Source organism: Muscardinus avellanarius (assembly GCF_963383645.1).
Source record: "Muscardinus avellanarius genome assembly, chromosome: 8".
Classification (NCBI taxonomy): Eukaryota; Metazoa; Chordata; class Mammalia; order Rodentia; family Gliridae; genus Muscardinus; species Muscardinus avellanarius.
The window spans coordinates 79235453-79262871 of NC_137794.1; the positions used below are offsets into that span (position 1 = coordinate 79235453).

At 41.0% G+C, this 27419-nt stretch overlaps 1 protein-coding gene across 3 annotated transcripts in view; it reads left to right on the forward strand.

Annotated features, from left to right (window-relative positions):
* The window catches only part of NCOA7 (nuclear receptor coactivator 7), a gene marked incomplete at its 5' end in the record, with an annotated part of 136793 nt that overhangs the window by 37330 nt on the left and 72044 nt on the right, over positions 1-27419 (forward strand). For all 3 annotated transcript variants that reach the window (XM_080700627.1, XM_080700628.1, XM_080700629.1), the window contains one exon: positions 4789-5009. In XM_080700627.1, coding sequence (XP_080556753.1) covers positions 4789-5009 — 221 coding nt within the window. The remainder of the gene's footprint in view (positions 1-4788; positions 5010-27419) is intronic.

The following is a 27419-nucleotide window of genomic DNA, read 5'->3' on the forward strand; positions in this document are numbered from 1 at the left end:
TCCATACTCTTCTCTGTGGTCGCTGCCAGGAGAAAGCTCTTCCAAGCTTTTTATAATCATCTTTCTGATAAAGTAAAACTTGATTTTTTGACAGCAGTGTTAAATTATTCTTATAATAGGAAGAAGTTATCAAAGCCTAAATACTTAAATCATTGGGTACCTATTGGAGGTCAAATGATATAAAATTTAAATATAATAGATAACAAAATGAAAAGTAATTTTCTTATTCTCTTTCCCCCATCCCAACCCCAGCTGACAACTTTCTTTTTCTGAAAACTCCCTTTACCTTTTTTTTTATATAGCCTTATAGCTGTATCCCATGCATATAATCAGTGAGTCTTCAATGGGATCTTCATTTTCACCCTTCCCTGCAGTGTTTTGCTAATAGGGCTACTGTAACTTAGAACAGTTCTGTCGAGGGATGATACAGATATCCCACAGGTGTGTTGTTCAATAGAATATAAAGCCATTGAGCTCTTGAAGTACAATTCTTACAGCTGAATTTTAAATTTTTATTGAATTTTAATTAAATTTAGGAACCACAGGTGACTGGCTAGTGGTTACCGTATTGGAAATGCAGTGCTAGATATTTATTTCTATGGCATTTTTATCAGAAACACACAGACTCCAAATTATAAAACTACATGAAGAGTCATATAGAACCACTAATGTAATATTAAAGATTTTATTATTTAGTATATTTTAATATATGCAGTTAGTACATCTTATTATTTATTTGTATTATTTATTTATTATTGTGATACTACGGATGGATCCCAGAGGACACTCTACTAATGAGCTACCTCCCCAACCCTTTTTTAATTATTTATTTATTTATTTTATTGTACTGGGGATGGAACCCAGGGGCTTTCTACCTTCGAGCTGCATTCCCAGACCTATTTTATATTTTATTTGGAAACAGGGTCTCACTTAGTTGCTGAGAGTCTCACTAAGTAGCTGAGGCTGGCTTCGAACCTGTGCGATCCTCCTGTCTCAGCCTCCCAAGTGCAAGAATTACAAGCGTGTGCCACCATGCCCGGCTATTTTGTATTTTGAAACAGGGTCTCTCTAAGTTGTTTGAGGTTGGCCTCCGACTTGTGATCCTCCTGTCTCAGTCTCCCCAATACTAAGATTACAGGTGTGCACCACTACATCTGGATTTTTTTTTCTTTTAAAATCAAGTATCGGTAGCTGGGTGTGGTGGCTCACGCTTGTAATCCCTGCGCTTGGGAGGCTGAGACAGGAGGATCGCACAGGTTCGAAGCCAGCCTCAGCTACTTAGTGAGGCTCTCAGCAACTTAGTGAGACCCTGTTTCCAAATAAAATATACAATAGGTCTGGGAATATAGCCCGGATGTAGAAAGCCCGTGGGTTCCACCCCCAGTACCACCAAAAAAAAAAAAAAAAATCAAGTATCAGAGTAAGGAGATGAGAGTTTATTTATTTATTTTTTTAACATGTTACTAGTCAGAGAAAGCTTTGAAAGTGTCACGGGAAAACACCACAATTCCATGGAGTCCCGAGGAACCTTCAGGTGTGGGGATGTGAGACTCACCTCAGGACCTATGGACTCCTAAAAAGCTTACATGAAATAAGAGGAGTTTATTTTTCCACAACACTATTTTTTTCAGTTTGCATCAATTTAGTGAAAATGCATCACTATTGTGAGAATTAATTACCAGGATAGATATGGGCTTGAAAAATAAAAGAGAATACCTAAAAAACAAAAGTTCTGGAAAGGAATGTTTGATGAGCATCACCTGTTCCACATTTATTATTGAGTTGACAGGTGTTCATACTTGGAAAAGGTGCAACAAACGTATTTCCATACTTGCAAGGAAGGATTTTAAAGGTTTTCAGAAACCCATCTGATTTTCAATTGCAAGATCAAAATGTTCTAGTTATATTGATAACCCCCAGAGAAACAAATTCTCAGAAGCACTCTAGTAAAAAAACAAAAAAAAGGTGTTGATGATTGTAGGACTTCTAAAATATGAAATTGTACTCTATTTTCTGTTAAACAAGTTTGTTATCACTATTTCCTAGAATTTTTTTCTGAAGTAACAACTGTATTTGGCTATGTGTGTTGACAATATGTTCTGTATGGAAATTGGAGAATATATATAAAGCGGTATTTCCCATTTTGTTATTTCCATTTGTGAAAATCAGTCTCTAATGAGGTGTTCCCAAATGGTGCTGCTGTTCATCAACACAGATGCCCTAGATCGGAGTGAATTCAATTATTGTGTGGGTAGTGAAATGAGGACTTTTTTTTATGGTACTGGCAATGGAACCCAGTGGTATTCTACCTCTTAGAGATGCCCCCAGCTCTAATTTTTTATTCTTCATTTTTTTAAACAGGGTCTAACTGATTTGTGAAGGGCCTCGCTAAGTAGCTGAGGCTGTCTGCAAACTGTGATCCCCTGCTCTCTGCCTTCAGAATGCTGGGATTATAGGCCTGTGCCATCACGCTTGGCAAAATGACATTTTAATGAACTTAAAGTGGAAAGATTCAGAAGATTAAGGGGCAGCATATCTCAGGCTAAATAAAACTAAATTTCGACATGTTTTCTCTCCTAGAAAGATTGTTTTTGAATGACTCAAATAGGTTCATTTCAGGATGTTTTTGATCAGTATATATATAATACACACACACACACACACACACACACACACACACACACACACACCATAGGATCAGCCCCACTCATAGCCAGCATTTTGGATAAGAGAGGTGCTCTCTGCAGAGACAAATCTCCCTATGTAAATAAATGATATCTCTATTGTATCTATGTTACTGGGCATTAATTTAAGCTTCATACAGTAATCTTAAACAGGAGGAAAATCGTTTTACTGAAGCATTATCAACCTCATCTTTGGAAAGCGCTCTCTTCTCTTTTACCAGAGAAACAGTTTAAAATCTAAGGGTAGAAAATAAAGATTATTTCCTGAAAATAATTCCTTTTTACAAGCCTCTGATTATGTTTGATTGGTGATTTTTTAAAGTAAGCAAACAAAAATGTCACTGAACTAAGAAGTGAGGAGTATATTTGTCTGTGACTTCTCTGGTGGTCTTGTGTCTTGGGTCATATCCTCATTTATTATCCAAGGAGAGTCTAAGATCCTATGTTTTCAGTGTTCACTGTGTGGCAGTCAACTTGCGGTATCTTGTTGGAGTCTGAGACCTTTATCCCCAAAACAATGTGTCATGCATCTTGCCATGTTTTGTTCTCATGCCATTATATGATTGTATTAAGGGATATTTTACTACTTCTGTTTCTGTTTGTTTTGTGTTATATGTTGACATATATTGTCTTATCTAATCCTAGTAAAAGACCCTGTTGATAGCTAAGGAAGTACGTTTGTCACATTTAATACACAACAAGACTGAGGCCTAAGGAGTTGTTTCGAGATGGAGTTCAAAGCTCTCTTAAGGGTCAACGCTGCAGGGAGAGACAGCTCTTGACTGTCACATTAATTTGTCTAACATCACCCAGCAAAGCAGCATAAAATCCAACCTTACCCTCTGTGTCATCCCATAGTTATGCCATTTGTCTACCCACACATTTACTTATACATTGCCCAACATCAACTTGTCCAGATGCTCAAGGGGGCAAAGGAAGTAGAAATGGGTAAGAGAATGTGAGTTGTGCCTAGATCATTTCTATCCAGACACAGAAAGAAAGGTCCTCATTAAAGAAATATTCACCTATGAGCAGAGTGCCACCAGCATGAATGGCCAGGGCCCTTGTTCTGAGAAGGTCTATGCTCTGCTAAAGCACATTCTTCAGATGGACAAGTAAGTGACACATTGATTAGCTATAGAGAAATGCAGCATTTGGAAACTGTTTTGAGTTATTGGATTTCAGTGAATTATGACAAACTGTACATCTTATATATCTTGTAATCAGGAGGATCTTGTATCACTGTATATCTTATATATCTTGTTATCAGAAGTGAAAGCATCAAATATATTTACTAAGGCACTAGTTAGCTATTGTGTTAGTTATACTAATGATACTTATGTATTGTCATTGCAGCTTTTCCTGTCTCGAGAAGTGCTGCTTTTTCTTCAGCACTCCTGTTAGATATATAAAGGAAGAATTACTCAGGCCTGAACATTCACATCTTACCTAGCTTGATATTGATCATGTGAGACAGTTGTATAGGACTTGCTTTTACATGTGCTTGCCCATCAGTCAGAGCAACCACTGAAAACCAGAAACACTTGGTTTTTCATATAACACCCCAAACATGGCAATAGAGTAAGTTGACTGTGTATCTTGATCTTTTAAAAAGCACTCAACATTTAATACTCTACACAAGTCTCTCATTTTTCCTCAGGCCTAGAACATGTCCCAATATTTTTCTGATATGTAGTATGTAGTGAATATAAAATTGAAGAAAAGCCTTTCTTAAGACTTTTTAAATTATTAGAAAGCAATAAAATAACATAAAAATGTAATGATGAATAGTGCAAAGATTTTTTTTTTTTTTTTGGTGGTACTGGGGTTCCTGGAAACCCTTCTACCTCCTGGCTACACCCTCAGACCTATTTTTATAATTTTTTTTATTTGGAAACAGAGTCTCTTAAGCCAGTGTGGCTGGCTTCAAACCTGTGCTATCCTCCTGTCTCCGCCTCCCAAGCACGGGGAAGTGTGCGCCATCACACCCGGCCAAGGAATGTTTTCTATATTAGTTTTCAAAGCCCAACAACATGAAATTCATAAGATTTCTTTTTGTAAATCATGTCTCCAATGTTCACCACCTTCTCTCTGTCATTTCTAGATTGAAAAAGAAAAAACAAGCTAAACAAAATGCAGAGACAACCTCCACTGTAGCCACCAGGACTCATCCTGGGAAAGAAGATGCCAACTCAGTCATTTTGGAACAAGACAAGTGCAACATTGCGCTGGACGAAGAATATGTTACTGATGAGAAAAAAAAGAGAAAAAGTAATCAGTTGAAGGAAATCAGGCGTACAGAATTGAAGAGATATTACAGTGTTGGTGAGTATTGATGGCACTACTATAGTATTTTCATTTTATTTATTTATTTATTTATTTATTTATTTATTCATTCATTTGGTGGTACTGGGGATCCTGGAAACCCTTCTACCTCTAGGCTACACTCCCAGACCCATTTTATATTTTTTAATTGGAAACAGGGTCTCTTAAGCCAGCGCAGCTGGCTTCAAACCAGCGCAATCCTCCTGTCTCCACCTCCCAAGCACAGGGATTACAAGCATGCGCCACCACGCCTGGCTAGTATTTTCATTTTAAAAGTCTGAAACAGTCAGGAGTGCTGGCACACACTTGTGATCCCAGTACTTTGGAGGCAGAAACAGGAGGATTGTAGGTTTAAAGCCCAGGCTCAGCAACCTAGTAAGACCCTGTTTCAAAAACAAACAAAAAAGGGCTCAGAGAGTAGCTCAGAGGTAGAGTAGTGCCTCTGAGTTCAATCCCCAGTACAACACACACACACACACACACACACACACACACACACACACACGAAAAAAAGAGTCTGTAATAATTTTAGAAGACTCTAAATAAATTATCATCACCAAAATGAGCAACTACTGCATACATCAGGGTCTTGCTTCATGTGTGTGATACTGTGTAAAAGAATTGTAATGAAATAAAGTTGTGTCCCATTCAACTTTGTGTGCCTAGCATCTAGTATTGTACCTAGCACATATTATATGCTAATAAGTACTGATCTAATGAATAGTCACTTTCCCTATAGGAGAAATATTTATTTTTCTTAGTATGTATGGGCATACCCATAAAAGTGTTGATAAAAATGCCTGAACATTTTGGTATCAGCTAGACAAGAGAAAATGGAAAATACATCGCCTCACATTTTTCAGTTAAAAAAAAAAAGGAAAGCTTGGGCATTTAAAAGGGAAGGTTAGAACAAATCCAAAATGATATTTACAAGCTGGGCGTGGTGGCGCACGCTTGTAATCCCCGCGATTGGGAGGCTGACACAGGAGGATTGCACAGGTTTGAAGCCAGCCTCAGCTACTTAGTGAGGCTCTCAGCAACTTAGTGAGACCCTGTATCCAAATAAAATATAAAATGGGTCTGGGAGTATAGCCCGGAGGTAGAAAGCCTCTGGGTTTCATCCCCAGTACCCAGTATTGTGAGAAAGATATTTGCTTTCTCACAATAGCCATTGCATTGAAACTGTGCTGGAACAGTGGCATATCTAGGTTTTCTTGGATCATCCATCGTATACTGGTTCTGTCACAGGCAGACCAGGAGTACGTCTCAAACAGAATGCAAGTGGGGTGTCAGGAGTCAGAACTTGTTGTGGCATACAGGTTATGGAATGCTCAAGAAATCTAGAAAAGGGTGGAGAAAACGGAGAGAGGTCTCTGAGAATATACTGCAAACACAACAGAAAAAATATGGTTGTATAGAAGAGTAAGGAGACTTGTAAAGAGCCTTCCTTTTAAAATTGAAAGTGTTGGTATTATCCATTATTTCTAAAAAGAGGAAGAGGATTAAGGCAAATTGCCTTTTACATCCTGTTTTGCATAGAAATTCTCACTGTGTTAGAATTTTTTTCTCTTTTTTGGTACTGAGGATCTAACCCAGAGGCATTCTCTCTCCAAGCTATACCCCCAGTCCAACTTTCTTTCTTATTTGAAAACAGTCTCATTAGGTTGCTGAGAGCCTTGCTCAGTAGCTGAGGCTGGCTTTGAACCTGCCATCCCCCTGTCTTAACCTCTCAAGTACAGGGATTATAAGCATGCACCACCATGCTCAGCTTAGGATATCTTTTTTAATGTGGCATATATTCCATTGCATGGCTATGGCTGACTCTGAAACAATACCCTTAATCTTTACCTGACTCTACCTGACCTCACAGGATCATGGCTCAGTCACCTTTCATTCTGGGGGAAACCCCCCGTCTCTGCCCAGGTTAGATTTCCATTTTGTTGGTGTTTTGTCTTCATTGATTTATCTGATTCCCTGTTTATAGGCTGAGGTGACTTGGGCCCTTCAGTATCTTATCTGCAACATGGCAGGTGCTCTTTAAAGTACATTGAACGGAAGGGTTAATACACAGATGAATGAGTACCATCCTTTTGTTTATTTGATTTACACAAAAATCCTGGAAGGATTTATATAGGTGATAGTGCAGTCATCGGGATGAAATTATCATGTGGTTTTATTTGGTGGCAGTAAGTAAAGGGATGTCATGGTTGTTTCCTCTAAAGAATGAAAATAACAACTGGTTTGGAGGTTTGAGAGATTTCCTCAGGAGAGCCCAGTGCTTAGATCAAACCTCTGGGTGGGCTGCTGAATTCCAGGGCTCCTTGGCCTTTTGCACATCTGCCTGCAGCAAACAAACTCCCTCCTCTGCAGGGTTGCTTGACCTCACAGTCTGACCTGCATATTCCCTACGTCCCTATCCCAGAATGTCATTCTCTGCCACTAGGTGGAGCATCAGACTTAAGTTAAGGGTCATGCAGATTCCAGTTTATTGCGTGCGTGCGTGCATGCGTGTGTGTGTGTGTGTGTGTGTGTGTGTGTGTGGGTGTGTGTGGGTGTGTGTGTAGGGAGGAGGTGATGAAAATGGGAGGATCTGGTTGCCTGCTGGTTGCCCTTCCCCTGTAGTGAGTGGGGAGCTCCTGGGGGAGCTCCATTACCTCTGTGAGGAATCTGAGATGATGAAGACAGGCTGTGCTCAGGGAAAGGACACACCAGGAGAGATTTTGCCTCTAGAAACAGCAGCATATCCTGAGCACTGTAGTGTGTGAGGGAGATAAACAAGAGAGCCAAGAAGTGACAAATTAGGAAACTCAAGAAGGAAGAAAGAATATAATGAATCCGTGTTTGGAGATGTTTTTGAGATGACAAGTGGTTTTTTGTCTGGGGCTGTTCCTGGATTTCAGATAAAGGTCTGTAAATGGCTACTAATAGGTGTGAAATGAATCCATATGTATAAAAGAAGTGCGCCAGTCAAAACCAAAAGTTCATCGACAACAAATGATAACGCGTGCGTATGAAAAGACGAGAAGAACATACAACAGAATGTTGATAGTTTTCTCTGAGTTCACAAATGTCAAAGGGGTTTGTTTTCTTTTTTTATATTACATATTGTATCATATAATTGTTTTAAGTATTAATTATCAGATTGAATAATAAAGTAAAAGGGATTTGCAAGAACATTAGACATATATAAAATTCTATCAGCAGCCGTGCATGATGCTGCACACTTGTAGTCCCAGTACTTGAGAGGCTGAGACAGGAGGATTTCAGGATCACAGTCAGACTGAGCTTCTTAGTGAGGCCCTCTGCAACTTACTGAACCCCGTTTCAAAATAAAGAACAAATCCAGGCATGGTGGCGCATACTTGTAATCCCAGCATTTGGGAGGCTGAGACCGGAGGATCGCGGTTCGCGGACAGCCTCAGCTACTTAGTGAGGCCCTCTGCAACTCAGTGAGACCCGGTTTCAAAATAAAAGAATAAAAATTAGGGCAGGGGGTGTAGCTCGGAGGTTGGATGCCCCTGGGCTCCATCCTCAGACCCGCAAAAAAAGAAAGAAAGAAGAAAGAAAGAGAAAGAAAAATAATAAAAATAGGGCTGGCGGTATATCTTGGAGATAGAATGCCCCTGGATTCAACCCACAGTACCACAAAAAAAAATCTATCAGCAATATACCAGAGAGTGATTACTTTCTGTAGGTATCAATGCCAATTCTGTATCTATAACATTACCTGCCTGACCTAAAGAGGCATAAATTGACAAAATAATGCTTTTACTTGTTTAATTTTATTTATCTATGCCTCACTTAATCTTTCTTTGGCCAATAATTTATTCCTATCTCCTGACACTTAGAAGAACACAACAGTTAGGATGCCAATAAGTGATGTTATGGAAAGAATGAGTCGCTGGAACTGCCTCATTATGCCACATCACGCTGACACTTTAAGTGTTTTGTTTTGGTTTTGAGAAGTAGGAAAAAGGACGTGAATTAATTCTATTGAGGCAGATGGCATCAGGTAAATCTAGGCCCAGCAGCTTGCACAGTCCATGGCACACAGCATCATCAGAAAAAAATGTTTTTGTTTTATTGATGCATCATAAGGAGGTTCAGTGTGCTGAGAATGTCCCCGTGTGTAGCTCTTTGCATACTTCCCTCCAAATCCCGCTCCCTGCTCTCCCTCCTCGTCCCAATGTGAGTTAGTGAGATAGGTTAAAAAAAAAAAAAAAGCAAAAACCTTTACGGAATCTGTCGTGTTATTTGAATGATTTCCTTCCCAGTCTCCCACTTTCCTTCCCTCTGCCTCAAACCCCCTTCAACTACTCTACCACTTGTTTTTGCATAAAGGCTTTCACGTTTCTTATTTTTTCTGTAGCTTTCACAAATGAGGGAAAACACGCCACCCTTGACTTGCTGAGACTGACTAATCTCACTTCACATAATATTGTCAAGTTCTACTCATTTTACAAATAACATAATTTTGCTTTTCTTTATGGTTGAGTAAAATTCCATTATGTGTATAGACCACGTTTTCTTTATCCATTCACCTGTTGATGGTACCTACTTCGGTTCCACAATTGGGCTATTGTAAATTGTGCTGCTGTAAACACAGATATACAGATATTACTATAGTATTATAACTTAATTCTTTTGTGTGTGTGTGTGTGTGTGTGTGTGGTACTGGGAGTGGAACCCAGAGGCTTTCTACCTCTGGGCTATACTCCCAGACCTACTTTTGGAAACAGGGTCTCACTAAGTTGCTGAGAGCCGCACGTAGTAGCTGAGGCTGGCTTTGAACCTGTGTGATCCTCCTGTCTCAGCCTCCCAAGTGCGGGGATTACAAGCATGCGCCACCACGCCCGGCTTTATGACTTAGTTCTTTAGGAAAAATACTAAGGAGTGGTATATCTGGATCATTTGGTGGTTCCATTCCTAGTTTTTTTGAGGGACTTCTAATCTGATTTCCATAATTGTACTAATTTACAATTCTATCAACAGTGATTAAGAGTTCCTTTTTCCCTAGATCCTTCTAAGCATATTTATTTATTTATTTATTTGCGGGTCTGAGGTTTGAATACAGGGGCATTCGACCTCCAAGCTACACCCCCTGCCCTATTTTTTAATTCTTTATTTTGAAACCGGGTCTCACTGAATTGCAGAGGGCCTCACTAAGTAGCTGAGGCTGTCCGCCTACCGCGATCCTCCAGTCTCAGCCTCCCAAATGCTGGGACTGGCTCCCAGACCTAAATAGATATATTTTGTTTGGAAGCAGGGTCTTTTAAGCCAGAGAGCTGGCTTCGAACCTGCAGGATCCTCCTGTCTCTGCTCCCAAGCGCAGGGATTACAAACGTGCGCCACCATGCCTGGGTATTTTTTCATATGTTTATTGGCTAATTGTATTTTTTCTTTTAAGAAGTATTTATTCAGTTCTATTGACCATTTTCTGCTTATCTAAACTCTTGAGGAATTGTTTGATAATAATGTATCTTACTGCCGGGTGTGGTGGCTCACGCTTGTAATCCCTGCGCTTGGGAGAGCTTGGGAGGCAGAGACAGGAGGATCACACAGGTTCAAAGCCAGCCTCGCTGGCTTAAAAGACCCTGTTTCCAAATTAAAAAAAAAAAACAACAAAAAAAAAAAACCATAAAATAGGTCTGTGAGTGTAGCTCGGAGGTAGAAGGGTTTCCAGGAACCCCAGTACCACAAAAAAAAAAGAAAGAAAGAAAGAAAGAAAGAAAGAAAGAAAGAAAGAAAGAAAGAAAGAAGTATCTTACTATATTTTTTTAAATTTAACTTTGTTGTGGTACTGGGAATTGAATCCAGGGGCATTCTACCTCTGAGCTACACCTCCCAGCCCTATGTTTTATTCTTTATTTTGAAACAAGGTCTCACCAAGTTGCAGAGGGCCTCACTAAGTAGCTGCGGTTGGCCACAAACCTGTTATCGGTCTTAGCCTTCCAAGTACTAGGATTACAATTGTGTGCCACCCACGCCTAGCTAAATTAACTATTAAGTTAAATTTGATGCAAGTATTTTAGCATGTTCCTAAACTTATCAAAATTGGCTGATCTATTATAACATCAAAATGTATTAAATTACCATGAATTATAGCATATGATACTTTTATATTAAACAAAGGCACTATTCCTTAAGGATATATTTGCTTCTAAGGACATGGAGAAAGAAATGGGAATGTTACAAATGTTGATAATACTTTAGGGAAGTTTTTCACTGGGAATATAGTTAGGCTGGCTATGATTGAAAGGAGATAGCCGGACGTGTTGGTGCACGCTTGTAATCCTAGCATTCCGGAGGCTGAGACCGGAGGATCGCGGTTCACAGACAGCCTCAGCTACTTAGTGAGGCCCTCTACAACTCAGTGAGACCCGGTTTCAAAGTAAAGAATAATAATAATAAAAAAATAGGGCAGGGGTGTAGCTCAGAGGTCAAATGCCCCTGGGTTCCATCCCCAGACCTGCAAAAAAGAAAAAAGAAAAAGGGATGGAGAAATTTTGTAAATAAGGAGGCAAGCCAAATTGAGATAAAATATGTTATAATTATGTAATTTTTAATATAAAATGGTAATAACAAAATTCTGAGAGTAAAACAGAAATTTAAGAGAATAGTACTTGGATAGTATCATGTCAAGCACAAAGGACTTAAGTAAGACTATGGCTAGTTTTATGATTACCATAGTCAAAGATTTGCTTAAAGAGAATAAATATATGAAGAATAGAATGATTACAGTTTTCAGTAACTAATGTATAATACCCATATTAATCACTTCAAATCAGTTTTCCTACTAAATTCAAAAGAAATCTAAAAAGAAAAAATAACAAAGTCTCTATTTTCCTTGCTACATGAAAGTAACCAGCCACTGGTTACTTTCCCACAATGGCAACCTTGTCACATCTCTGTACACAGAGTACTTTTTCTAAGGGTTTTTATTTTCAGCCACATATGTGAAGATTTCTTGTCACTTGCCTTTTTTTTTTTACATATTGAGTTAAAAAAAAGTCAAGGTTATATTATTTTTATAAATCAAGTTCCAAACATAAATAGGTCAAGCCACAAATGTATAATGGCATTGCTCTTCTATTCAAAAGTTATGACCATTCTGAGACTTTAAAGTTCTCAGAACCAAAGAATACAGGGTCAAAATGGACTTTTATGTGAAAAGAAGATGTCAAGAATCTAATTAAGGGGCTGATGTAGCTTAGTGGTAGAGTTGTGCTTGGCATATGAGAGGCCCTCGGTTCAATTTCAGGCACTCCCCTCCCCCACCAAAAATCCTCTAATTAATATTTTTCTAATCAAGCATAATGGGCTTAAGGAATTGGGGTAAAATAAATTTAAATTATTAAGATAGAAATAATTAGGCCTGTGCCTCTTGGGACCATCAAGGAAGTCAGATTAATGTTTTTGTGACATCATACCATGAATCTCAGTAGTGAGCAGGACAAACCTGACAGTTCCCCGCATGCACAGGAATGTGGCTGAGGAAGGAAAGTGATAAGAGAGAAAGTGACAGGTGAGGAAGCATGGCCAGGCTGAGAATGAGAGGTGTTCTTGGGGAAGACACCAAAACAATGTGAATAGAAGCACTCATTAAAGCCTGAGGGAGTTAGAAAGAGTGCTTTCAGGAGGCAAACCTAGGTAAACTGTAGCAAATGTTCACAGGTCATGGATAAATGACAAACAAATAAATATAAATAAGTCTTTTATAAAAGCTACCTACAAAGGAGCAAAGAAGAGACTTGTGTACTGACTTCTCAACGATGAACATTAGAGTCATAAAACTTTCTTCTGAGTTAAAAGGAGAAAGTTATTTTTTGAAGCTCACAGATTGGAAGATATTCTTTTTGAAGCTCACAGATTGGAAGATATTCTCAGACATACAATGTCTTGGGAAACCTACCTTTTGTGCCATAGATTTCTTGAAACAAATATACTGGGAAGGAGAGATGTTCTTATCTAAGACATATCAAAATGGAGGCCTTAAGATTAAAAAACGACATGCTGAGATTCCATCTATCTACAGTGAGAATGGCATTCATCAAGAAGACAAACAGTAATAAATGCTGGCAGAGGTGTGGGGGAGTAGAACTTCCATACATCGTTGGTGGGAACCACCACTGGACTCAGCAATACCACTCCTGATGTCTTTCCCAACGAATTAAAATCAGAATACTATAGTGATGCATATGTACCTATGTTTATAATGGCACAATTCATGATAGACAAATTATGGAACCAACCTAAGTGTCCGTCAATGAATGGATAAAGAAAATGTGGTATATACGCACAGTGCAGTTTCACACAGTCATAAAGAAAATAATCATGTCATTTTGTGGGAAAATGGATGGAACTAGAAATATCACTCCAATTGAGATCACTCAATCTCATAAAGTCAAGGGTCATTTTCTCTCATATGTGGAAACTAGAGAGAAAATAGTAAACAAAATAAACTTCAGATAAATGAAGAGAGACTGGTAATAGTGGAAGGGGATTGTGCGTGGGAGGGGAGGCAAGGAAGGTTGAGGATGGGAACAGTTCAAATAATGTTATATCCAAATATAAAGGTACCTCCACCAACTCACTAAATCTACGGGAAATGGGTGATGTGGGGGGAAATACATCAAGTGATCCGTGCATATATGAATGTATCACTTTGAATCTTGCTATGTTGTATAATTATAAGGCACCAACAAAAGTAAAAAAAATTTAAAAAGTCATGAAAGAATTACTGATGAGCATATCAAGTATCTAACAATGAAATTAGAAACACAGAGCCATTGCAAATATGGTTATAAGCATGAATGTAAAAAGCATCATAATTCTTAAAAATCCAAGTTCTTATACTTCCCATTTATGTAGTAATTAAATAGTTTTATGATTCTCAGGTTAAAAATGAACATAAGTGTTGAGAAATAAGGGTAGAAAGAGAGCAATGAATGAGAATCCCAAATAGGAGGAAATCAGGTGTTTTGTAAGCACATGTAGCATAGTCTCCTGTCCCACAACATTTATGAATATATTATAATCTGAAGAACCTGATTTCTTGGTTCCACATTCTAAGCAGTTAGTGAACAGACAGACCCACAGAGACAGAAGTTTCTTTTTCTCGTGACTTGGAAGTGTCCCAAGCCTCCAGTAGGAATGCCGAGACATTCTTGATCTTCAGTGGACTGTCGTTGCTTTTTTTCTCTCACATGCTCAGTTTTCAACATTATCACTGTTGGTGTTTCCATCTGCCCTGTTTACCAAAACTACTCTACTTAAAAAACTCAAAATATCAACAACATGGTAAACCTTGTTCTATAAATAAAAACTGTTCTAAAGGGATAAAGGAATTTAGAATGAGTGATATTTCCCAAGAAGCTCCAGTGATGGGGTGCATGAAGGTCTACAGGAAGCAGCTGTGTAAAACGAGCTCCCAAGGGTGGCAGTCCTGGCTGTGATGGCGCCAGTGCTGGCTCAAGGAATCTCCTTCATCGTCTCATCCCCTGTCCTCTCTCAGGACTGGTACTTCTGTGAACAGAGTATGTTGTAGCCTGTTCTTGTCACTGTTGGAACAAGAGTATAGTCACTAAACCAAGCAGCTATGTCTTAAAACTCACACTACTACATATGATCTTGAGCTAAGATATTAGTGCCATCATAACCATAGTGTCCTGCAAGAGGCAAACCTTGTGCCCTGATTCATGTATCATGTTTATATTTCACTTGGTACTACAGAAAATCCCACTGCAAAGGAATGCTCACAAATGTTGGACAATAGCTTTTAAGCTTGGAAAAATCAAATTAGAAGTGAACTGAGAAAAGTACAAGGGAACATATCCTAATTTTTAGTTTGTTTGGGCTGCTATAACAAAATGCCATAGACTAAGTGGTATATACACAACAGATATCTCTCACAATTCTGGAGGCTGCAAAGTCCAAGATCAAAACACTGGCACACTCAGAGCCTGGCATGGGTCTCCTTTCTCAAAGAGCACCTGCTTCCTCTTGCTGATGCCATCTCACATGGGGAAGGGAAAAGTTTTTTTTTTTTTTTTTTTCGGGTCTGGGGATGAAACCCAGGGGCATTTGACCTCCGAGCTATACCACCTGCCCAATTCTTCATTCTTTATTTTAAAACAGGGTCTCACAAGTTGTGAAGGGACTCACTAAGTAGCTGAGGCTGTCCGCGAACCCCGATCCTCCAGGTCTCAGCCTCCTGAATGCTGGGATTACAAGCGTGCGCCACCATGCCAGGCTACAAGCGTTCTTTCTATAGGACTTTTTCTGTGTGTGTGTGATACTGGGGATGGAACCCAGGGGCATTCTACCTCTGAGCTACATCTCCAGCACTATGTTTGTTTTTTTATTTTGAAACAGGGTCTCACTAAGTTACTGAGGTTGACTGCAAACCTGCAATCCTCCCATCTCAGCCTCCCAAGGACTGGGATTCTAAGTGTACACCACCACGCCCAGTGTATAGGACTTTATTTGTTTACTTATTTTATTTTATTTCATTTTTTGTGTGATTCTGGGGATGGAACCTAGGGGCTTTCTACCTCTAGGCTACACTCTCAGACCTATTTTTATAATATTTTATTTGGAAACAGGGTCTCAGTAAGTTGCTGAGAGCCTCACTAAGTAGCTGAAGCTGGCTTCGAACCTGTGCATTCCCCTGTCTTAGCCTCCCAAGTACTTGGATTACAAGCATGCACCACCATGCCTAGCTATGGAACTTTTTTTTTTTTTTTTTCTGGTACTCGGGGTGGAACCCATAGGCTTTTCTACCTCTGGGCTATACTCCCAGGCCTATTTTATACTCTATTTGGAAACAGGGTCTCACTAAGTTGCTGAGAGCCTCACTAAGTAGGTGTGCAATCCTCCTGTCTCAGCCTCCCAAGCGCTGGGATTACAAGCGTGCACCACCACGCCCGCACTCCCGGCTGTTATGGGACTTTTTTTTTTTTTTTTTTTTTTTTTTTTTTGCAGGTCTGGGGATGAAACCCAGGGGTATTTGACCTCCGAGCTACATCCCCTGCCCTATTTTTTATTCTTTATATTGAAACCAGGTCTCACTGAGTTGCAGAGGGCCTCACTTAAGTAGCTGAGGCTGTCCACGAACTGCGATCCTCTGGTCTCAGCCTCCTAAATGCTGGGATTACAAGTGTGCACCACCACGCCCAGTTCAAATGGGACTTTTATAAAGGCACTAATCTCATTCTGTCTGGTTGAACTAATCACCTTTCAAAGTTTCCATCTTCTGTTACCATGACTTGAGGATGAGGATTTGAACATGTGAATTTGAAGGGATGGATTATTTAAATCATAAATACATTGATGATGAGGAAGTATTGATTTTTTTGAAGGAAAGTTTGAAGTTTGATCATTTTTATAAAGAGCCTTGCTTTTTTTTTTTTTCTGGTACTGGGAATGAAACCCAGGAGTATTTTACATCTGAGCTAAACCCACAGCCCTAGTTTTTTATCCTTTATTTTGAAACAGGGTCTCACTAAGTTGTAGAGGGTCCTCACTAAGTAGCTGAGGCTGTCGTGAACCACAATCCTCCAATCTCAGCTTCCCGAATGCTGGGATTACAAGAGTGCACCACCATGCAAAAGCCTTGATTTTTGCATACACTCTGACTGGAAAACCTTTTTGTCTGCAAAAGTTCACCCTAAGGAAATAGTTGTGAACTTATTAGAAGATTTAACTACAGTGACTATCATTGCATTGTTTAAAAGAAGAAAAGTAATAATAACTTAAGTAATACAAAAAGGACTGTAATGTGTCATCTTAAAATGATTTAGAAAAACAGTTAATGATATGGAAAATTTTCACACCATATTGTTGTAGTAGAAAAGTGGGTTGGCAATAGTTATAGATTATTATTCCAAATTTATTATAAAAATAATTCATCTATATACATCTAAAAGGGGGCATAGAGAGCAGCTGGAAGTATAGTCACCAAATGCAAACATTAGTTTCTTCTTTTTGTTCATCTGTGTTTTTTTAAATAAATTTATTTATTATTTATTTATTTATTTATTTATTTATTTATTTTTGGTGGTACTAGGGGTGGAACCCAGAGGCTTTCTACCTCCAGGCTATACTCCCAGACCTTTTTAATATTTTATTTGGAAACAGGGTCTCACTAAGTTGCTGAGAGCCTCACTAAGTAGCTGAGGCTGGCTTTGAACCCGTGCCATCCTCCTGTCTCAGCCTCCCAAGCGCAGGGATTACAAGCGTGTGCCACCACGCCCAGCTGTTCATCTGTTTTTTTAAAATGACTGCTGTGATCTAGATGTGGTGATGCACGCTTGTAATCACAGTACTTGAGGATGCTGAGACAGGCGGATCACAGGTTGACAGTCAACCTCAGCTACTTACTGAGGCCTTCAGCAACTTAGTGAGACCCTGTTTCAAAATAAAGAACAAAATATAGGGCTGGGGGTGTAGCTCAGAAGTAGAATGCCCTTGGGTTCCATCCCTAGTCACACACATAACACACACACACACACACACACACACACACACACACACAGAGTAAGTAAACAAATAAATAAAATTATTCCTATGGTATAAATTTCCCTCCTCCTCTTTCCATTTATAGATCATAATCCTCATCCCCCAGGTAATGCATTAGGAGTTGGGACCTGTGGGGAGGTCATTAGTTCCTGCAGGTGGCGCCCTGGGGATTAGGATCAGTGCTCTTAGAAGTGAGGTGCCATCCACACTTCCACCTTTCAAGGACTTGGGGAGCTTGTGCCAGCGGACTCGAAAGTGCTCGTGCCCTATCCTTAGACTTCTCAGTTTCCAGAAATGTACTGTGGAAAATAAATTTTTGTTTTTACAATTTTATGGTATTGTTAATAGCAGCCCAAATGTATTAATACAGGGGATCTCTATAGTTTTGATTTCTGTATAATTGCCTTTTTATATATTTCCTATATTTTCTTTAAAGTTTAAACTTATCCAATTAAGTCTTGATCCCTTTATAAAAAAAAAAAAAGAAGCCAGGTGTAGTGGTGCATACTTCTAATCCCAGCAATTGGGAGGCTGAGACTGGAGGATGACAGGTTCATGGCCAACCTCAGCTACTTAGTGAAGCCCTCCACTATTTTGTGAGACCTTGTTTCAAAAATAAAAAAATAAAATAGGACTGGGGGTGTAGTTTAGAGGTAGGATGTCTCTGTGTTCAATCCCTAGTACCATAAATAAATAAATAAATAAATAAATAATCAATCAGTTTTTGGAAGTGAGAAAGGGGGAGCAATGGCAGGAGAAGTAATTTCAGGCATGAGAAAGAACAGAAAGAACTATTTTGGATGAGCCTTTCCTGTGGGCTACATGCTCTATTTCATTAATTTATGACTCACCGAGAGTTACTACAAGAAGTAGTCGTTTGTTTTATAAAGGCAAAAACGGATATATTTTCCAGACTTCTCTACTGATGAGTATGGAGCAGGGAATTAAAGCCCAGCCCTCTGTCCCCAAAGTTGAGTGAAGTCTTGGTGGACATCATTCTCCGTCCCCCAAATCAACTCTGGGAGAAAAATAAGGCAACGGTTTAATAAAATTTGTATGTCTCACTTATCCAACCCTCCCCCCAAGAACACTGTTTCTTAGTACAGAAGAAAAAAGGTGACTAATGCATAGAGTTTCCTTTTCTCTGGATCTGGAATTTGAATGATACAATTGAAACTTAACTACTTCGTTTACTACTTCACTGCTACAACTACTGGGATTCATGACTAGACCTGGTCATTTATGTAGTTACACTCAAAATTCCCACCGGCTGTATAGTTAATATAAATCAACTGACAAAACAGCCCCAGTCCTCTGTGTCTTCATTTATCTGAGTCATCTGGATTAGCTGATTCATTCAGCCAGCAGGTGAGGGCATGCTCCATGCCTGTACTGCAAGGTTCTGAGGTAAAATGGTTCAGAAGATAGACAACTTCCCTGCCCTTGAGGCATTTGTGCTATATATTTTAGTTGGACATGACTCATGTTAGTCAAATATTGGTCGTGAAAATATCAAATTCTATAAACTCATATCGCTTGTAATGTCCTACATGTTATGTCTCTGTATTCTAAGGCAAAGCACTGAATTCATTCTTCCCTGAAACATCTTTTTCTTTTCTTTTTTCATTGCAAGGAATAGCTTATGACAGATTTTCCAGAAGTTACTTCTAAGATGCTAAATAACAACACTGAACATTTTAATTATGCTTTTTACAGTCAGGCCAATGATTTCAGAAGCATGCATTGCCAGCAGAGAACATGTTATTTAAGCAGATTTAAGTCCTATGTTTTCTTTAAAGACATCTATGACTTTTTTTTTTTTTTTTTGCAGTACTGGGGATGGAACCCAGGGGTATTCTACCTCTGAGTGGCACCCCCGGTCCTAATTTTTTATTCTTTATTTTTGAAATAGGGCCTCACAGAGTTGCAAGGGGCCTCACTAAGTAGCTGAGGCTGTCTGCAAACCGCAATCCTCCAGTCTCCGCCTCCCAAATGCTGGCATTACAAGCATGAGACACCATGCCCAGCCCGACATTATTTTTATTATTATTATTTTGTAATTTTACAAGAGACAGAGATTCACTATGTTGTTTGGACTGGCTCTAAACACCTAGGTTCAACTGATCCTCCTGCCTCAGTTTCCTGAGTTTCTGGGACTCCAGGCTGTGTGATACCATGTCTGGCTTTATTATTAATTCTTGGTTCGGTCTGCACATAGATTTGAGAGTGATCTAAATGCTTCTCCAAATCTTAGCCAGCATTCACCAAGCCTCACTAATGATAACTTTGTCTTTGTGGCCTTGTTTCTTTCACTGCAGATTGCTTTTCCTGAGTTACCCTGTTTGTTCCTTACAGAAATGCTCAGTAGGAGCCCAGTAACATCCGTGTTTTACACACTGGGAAACTATCTCTAAGTATCCAAAGCCACTTACCCCTGTTTGCACAGTAACTAAGAGGTTGACTCAACCTCATTTGCTATTTGTTAGATGCCAAAGCCTGTCCTTGAACATAAAGTGTTATGATATTTATGGAAAAAGCTACCTTTTCTCACTGATCTATAATGGTGCTTTTATTTTAAACTCGATTCCTGGTTTTTTATTTTTTTATTTTTTCGATGCTATTCAGGATGGAACCCTTCTATCTCCGGGCTACACTCCCAGACCTTTTTTTTTTTTAATATTTGTAACCAGGGTCTCTTAAGCCAGTGAGGCTGGCTTCGAACCTGCACAATCCTCCTGTCTCCGCCTCCCAAGTGTGGGGATTACAAGTGTGTGCCACTACATCCGGCTCTCAATTCCTGTTTTTTTTGCCAAGTTACAGCAGTGGTTTATTTAACTGCTGTGGCTTTATAAATTAGTAAAGTATTTCTACTGTATTTCTTTTTAAAATATAGTTAGGAATAATTTTATATATTCATGTTTCTGAATAAACCTAGTTATCAATTTGGAAAGTGTCTCTTCTCCAAAACAATGTTAATTTTTACTTAAATGACATTAATTTAAACATTAACTTGAATAAAAATGAAATATTTATAAAAATGTCTCCTATATGAGAACATAAGTCCTCTTTTTCTCTAAGCTTCCATTTACATACTTCAGTAAATATTCCAAAATTTATACATGTATATATATATATATATATATATATATATATAATCTTTATATGTCTTTCCAATATCATGTTATAATTATTCCTAGATTTTATAGTTGGATACCACTATGCCCAGGACTTTCTCAAATTACATTGCTCTTATACATATAAATATTTTTATATCTTATTACATTACTGAGTTAATTTCATCATTTTTTGACATTTTTATGTTAGTTCCTTTAAGTATATGATTAATTTATCTGCTAATAATAAAATTTTCATTTCTTTTCAATATTTAAAATTCTTTTATATATTGCTTTGAATAGACATTCCAGGACCAAACCAAGTTTAAACCATGAAAGCAGAAAGTCTTGTATTGATGTTGGTTAGTGTCTTACTTTTTTTTGTTTGTTTTGCAGTGCTGGGAACCATACCTAAGGCTTTGCACATGCCAAGCAAGTGCTTTTCAACTAAGGCACATCCCTAACTTACTTTTTTTTTCCTTTCTTTAATATTTGCTTTGGGATTCTGATAGAAGGACTTTAAGAGAGTTTAGTTTCTCAAGAAACCATTGACACATGCTCGGGAGCCTGGAATGCTTGCTTACACAATCATTTTCTCCAGTAATTTTCAGAGATTCTCTTGATCTTTGGGGTTCTCACACTGTCTCCATTGTGTGTATGGTGTTTCTGAATGTATCTGTACTACAAAGCTTTTACTTTGTGATTTGACTTCACATCATAGAAGGTGAGCCTTTATGCTGTAACTCAGTGGGATGGTACATACCACCTCTAGAAGCCTTAAAAGTTTGTTCTCAGGCACTTGGGTTCACCACACAGCTGGAGGAAAAGCAGTGATGTGTAGCCCACTGGTGCTGGTGCACATCTCCCCCACCACAATTTGGGATAGTTCTTCCAGAGAGCCAAGGCAGAGGCCTCTCTTAGCTCAGGGAGATTTGGGGGAATTCTCCAGTTACTGCAGACATGAAGTGGCATCAGGAAGTCATTCAGTTTTTGTTCTTAGGAATTCCTTTTGAAGCACACTCTTTAGAGTTGTAGTGCTTTCTCAGAAACACATTTCTGATGAATATCAAGAAGTAACTCAAAATTCTTTATCATGTTAAGAGATTCACTCTATTTTTAGTTTAATAGCAGTTGGATTTTTGTTATTTTATTCATTTTTTAAATAACTGGCTGTTTAATTTCATCAGAGGCTCTCTCGGCATGTATCGAACTGATCAGATAATGTTTTCTCCCTTAATTAATAATCTTACTAATACTTTATCATTGTTGTTTTTCTGGATTGAAACCTTTTTTCTGATACTTTATAATTATTTTAACACACTACTCTATTCAAATAGCTGTTCACTTGTGTCGAGTGTTATTACTATTCATAATAATTACATTGGTTAAGCATTTTCTCTCTGCCAGCCTCTGAGATGATCACTGTGTTCTTCTTCTCATCTTCCCAACAATATTATGAGTAGGATATTCATTTTACAGATGGGGAAATGGATGCACAAAGGTTTCAAGTAACTTGCTCATCATCACGCAGCTATTAAGCTGTCAGACTACTAGCTGAATCCAGCTCACATGGTCCCTTAACCCAAACCATAATGAGATGTTTGGTGACATAAAGAAGATGGCATGTGGCTTGATTTTCTGGTTAATGTAACCAAATTTTTATAGCTTAATGTATCAAGTGGTAGCATAGGGACAGGCCTGCAAACAGGTTTTCCTGCTCCTACATGAGACCACTCCTTTCTTGGAAAATCTAGAGACACAGGCAAGTTTTGCTTCTTTCTTCTGTAGACAAGTGTTGAGAGCACTGTGTTGTTAGCTTCCTGATCCCCATTCAGATGGTCTTATGATAGAGATAGATGGAGGGAGAAAATTGACCGTTCAAGGGGGGAAGGGGGCACACACACACTGAGTGTAAGGCCAGTGTGTTTTAAAGTTTTTTAAAGTTCTGTGTTTTTGCTTTTTCAAATAACTGCTAATACTGGAGGGGACAGAGAGGCTACACACTGTCTTGTATGCCCTTCCTATATATGTAGAGATTATGGAATCAGGATTCAACAAGTACACAAGTTCTCTTGTTTGTGTTTTCCTTTCTTTTCTTTTCTTTTTTTTTTTTTGTTTTTGTTTTTGTGGTACTAGGGATTGAACCCAGAGGTATTCTACTTCTGAGTTGTACTCCCAGCCCATTTTATTTTTTTTATTTTTTTATATTTGAAGTTGGGTGTCACTAAGTTGCTCAGGATGGCTGCAAACCTCCCAAGTGCTGGGGTTGCAAGCATCTACCCTCACCTCAAGATTGTTTGTTTTCAAGTGCAATAATGAATAATGTCCACTATCCTGACTTAATCCAATCACCACTAATCTGTGACAAGAGCCAAGTGATCAAGTTTCAAGGATATTAGTAATGACTGTTTTTCTCAAAAACAAAACCTTTATCCAGTACTTGATTTCTTAAATCACCCAGTCTTTTCTTTCAACATACACACTGACCACACCTCTACTTGAATCCTCAAAATCTTGTCTTTGATTCATCTCTTTGATGCTTTGAGAATATTGTCATTTTTACATAAGTTTGTTCTTCATATGTGGCAGATAAAATAATGGTCCCTAAGATATCTATGCCTTAATACCCCAAACCTGTTAGGGTATGTGGAAAAGGTCAATTAAGACTATAGTTGGAAAAATGTTGCTTATCAACCAACCTTAAATAGATCTGCCTGGTATCTTAAGTTGGCCCTAGGATCATCATAGCACAAGGGACCTTAAAGGTGAAAAAGGAAGGCAGAAGAGAAAGAACTAGTGTATGTAATGGCAGTGTAAGAAGGACTTGGCCAGTATTGCTGGCTTTGATGATGGAGGAAAGTTACCTCCCCCCCCAACCCCCCCAAAATTGTGGCTCACTTCTAGAAGTTAGAAAGTACAAGGAAGCCGAGCGTGGTGGCGCACGCTTGTAATCCCAGCATTTGGGAGGCTGAGACCCGGAGGATCGAGGATCGCGCGGTTCGGGGACAGCCTCAGCTACTTAGTGAGGCCCTTTGCAACTTAGTGAGATCCGGTTTCAAAGAATGAAAAATAGGGCAGGAGGTGCAGCTCGGAGGTCGAATGCCCCTGGGTTCCATCCCCAGACCCGCAAAAAAAAAAAAAAAAAAAAAGTACAAGGAAGCTGATTCTACTCTAGAGTTTTAATAAAGAAAACAGACTTCTAACTTATGAAACTGTAACATAGTACATCTGTGTTTGTTCTAAATTTTGAGCTACTAAATTTGTGGCATTTTTTAAAAGCAGCATTAGAGAACTATTTTATTATGCCGTTGTCCTAACTTCTCCAGCATGTCCCTCACCTATGCCTGGCCTAGCTTCAGCTGCCCTGCTGTGTACATCACAAAACCCACAGGTGGGCATCACAGTGGCATATCTGCTTACTCTGAGTGGTCTGTCACATGATGTTGAGACTCCACCCTTGGGCAAACCTGATAAGTAAAATAAAAAATTAAATGCGAGTAAAATAAAAATAATGTGCGTACGGCGGAGTGTGAAAAACACGAGAGAGGTCCGGTACACGTGGCATGTAAAGTTTTAATGGCACGGCTCTCCCGGGGATCAGGGCGAGGCACTGTGGGGCCCGCGCGCCTGTCCGAAGCTTGAGGACGCGGGCTCTCCTTTTAAAGGCATGCATCTCGCGAGATGGGGGTTTTACTCATGGGAATGCCCAATTCTCGCGGGGGTTTCAGCCCCTCCCTTGCCCTGCAGAGGTCATGTGACAGAAAGTCACATGAGTGCAGGACCCAACTTAACATTCTGGCCTTTTGATGGTAGGGATAATGGATGACGATTGGACCCTCTAGCTTCTTCCTGCTGTCAAGGGGCGTCGTCAGGGGCCCCAGGCCAGGAGGAGTTGGGAGTCCAGTCCCCCAGAAGGGGGTGCAGGTGGGTGCATAGCTGCAGTGCGAATTGGAGGTTACCCTGGACAGCTTAGTGATGTGCGCTTGAGGAGGCTTGAACAGGCAAGGGCTATTAAAGAAAAAAAACAAATCATGAGATTGAGCAGGCGACCAAAAAGGAGACTGGCTTACTCAGTACCTGGAGAGCTACCCTGAGCTGGCAAAGAGGATGGAGGTTGAGGGATCCAGGAGCCGTCAGTCTTCAGCCAGGCTGAGTAGAGCCAGCGGCAGGGCCTGGTCTGGAAAGGTGCTCCCCCTGTGTTGAGGCACCTGGGGCTCAACCTTTTCCTAGGGCACTGTTCCAGTGGCCCTCCTGGCCACACGCCGGGCACAGTCTGATTGGTGGGCGTGGCTTCGCCCCACTTCAGGCAGGCTCCTGGAGGTAGTTGTTGTTGCAGTCCTCCACACCTAGGTGGCGCTCCAGAGGGCTGAGCCGCCACCGCCAGCTGAAGGGCAGCTACCAGGGATCTGCTTTTTGGCAAAGTCGGAGTGTACGCTCCATTTCCGCCTGTTTCTCTCTGGAATTAAAACTTAGATGCTATGTTAAGGTTCTGTCAGCTGTGACGGACCTATACTCACAAAGAGCACGTCCCGGGGCTGGTGTCTGGCAAGAATGGCAACGCAGACTCCCCACGGGCAGAGGGTGTCGCCCCAGCCCCGGCGTTTCCCACAGCACCTAGGGCGCGCCCACACGGGCCGCCCAGCAAAATTGCAGTCTGGCGCGGGCCAAGATGGCGACTGTGACATCACCAGGCAGTGACTACGCGCCATCACAAAATGGCAGCTGGCGGGAAAATAAATGGAAGCTGATGGGGGAGAGCATTTGGAAGGATACCAGACCGCTTATAAAAGTTCCTAACTATTCCTGGGCCACCGCAACCTATTTCCCAACTCGTATCAAGGCAGACAGGCTCTCAGGGCATCTGCTAGTATAAAGGTTCGACTCCCCATAATTGGTTCGCGGACGGAAACGAAGAACAGGAAATGGGCGTCCCCGATTTCCCTGCTCAATCGTTCGGAAACAGAGGTTAAGAGATAGGGAAGAACGTCTTCATTCCTTCTCAAAACCGGAGGATGACCTGGTCATCCGCAGCGTGGTCCCAGTGGACCGGGGGACAATGGGTCACCAAGCGCTTGGATTTTTAGGTCCCAGTGGACCGGAAGACCCAAGTCCGGAACCCGCTAACCAAGGGAAGGAGGCAGTTTACCGGAGTGAAGTGTTGCCAGCCAGCGCTGGCTGCGACAGAAGCGCTGAGAAGCTGCTGGGAGCGTGGTGGAGCTGGGGCGCGTGGATGCCGGTGGCTGGTGTGGACGGCACTGGCGGCTGGCGCAGGTGGGATAAGTGGGGGTGCGCAGGCGGCATGGCTTGCCGGGCCCGCGGCGTGGAGACAAAATGGCTTCCAGGCACACGCCAGACGTTGAGGCTGGGCCCCGAGGAGCACCGCCAGTGAGCCTGGCTCGGGGCGGGTGGGGCAAACCGGCCAGAGGTCCCGGCGGTGACCGGAGAACCAAGCTGGAACGGTGCTTTAGGAGGTACAAGCGGCAGGCAGAGGTCCTGGCCCGCGCAGGCAGTTGGCAGGCAGAGCAAGTGCCAAGCTGCCTGGCTCGGGCCAGAAAGATGGCCACCGGCTCTCAGCAGAGCGCGGGGCCGAAAAGATGGCCGCGAGCTCTCAGCAGAGCTCGGAGCTGGAAAGATGGCCGCAGACTCTCAGCAGAGCGTGGGATCAGAAAGATGGCCACCGGCTCTCAGCAGAGCTCGGGGCTGGAAAGATGGCCGCGAGCTCTCAGCAGAGCCCGGGGCGGGAAGAAGGCCGCCAGCTCTCAGCAGAGCTCGGGGCCGGAAAGATGGCCGCAGACTCTCAGCAGAGTCCAGGGCGGGAAGAAGGCCGCCGGCTCTCCCGGAGAGCGCGGGGCCGAAAAGATGGCCGTGAGCTCTCAGCAGAGCTCGGGGCCGGAAAGATGGCCGCAGACTCTCAGCAGAGCCTGGGGCGGGAAGAAGGCCGCCGGCTCTCCCGGAGAGCGCGGGGCTGGGGAAGAAGCCTTACGGTCCAGGCAGGCACGGGGCAGCAGTGGCGGCAGTGGCGGGAGCAACGCCTGCAAGCGGAGCGCTGGTGTGGGACCTCACAGTCGAGCTGCTGGCGGGTCGGAGAGTCCAGGGCTCAAAAAGAGAGTAAAAAGAAAAAGAGAAAAAAAGAAAAAAAAAGAAAAAAATGGGGAGGGACCCAAGAGTTCTCCCGGTTCGGCACCAAATGATAAGTAAAATAAAAAATTAAATGCGAGTAAAATAAAAATAATGTGCGTACGGCGGAGTGTGAAAAACACGAGAGAGGTCCGGTACACGTGGCATGTAAAGTTTTAATGGCACGGCTCTCCCGGGGATCAGGGCGAGGCACTGTGGGGCCCGCGCGCCTGTCCGAAGCTTGAGGACGCGGGCTCTCCTTTTAAAGGCATGCATCTCGCGAGATGGGGGTTTTACTCATGGGAACGCCCAATTCTCGCGGGGGTTTCAGCCCCTCCCTTGCCCTGCAGAGGTCATGTGACAGAAAGTCACATGAGTGCAGGACCCAACTTAACAAAACCCTTATTGTTATTTTCCTTCTCTATGTTCATGTTATTAAAATCTTATCCTTGCCACTGTTACGGTTTTGGGGAGAGTATGGTTGTGGGGAAACTGGTCTCGGGGACCCCTGTTCGGGTCCCGGATACAATTTTCCTCAAACCACACTAAAACCCAAAAACAGAAATAAAGCCACGGGTTCTTGTCCTAAACTAAGAATAAATATGCATAGCTTGGACAGTTGCTGAAGATTTAAAGAAGTTTATTAGAAAGATAGAAATAC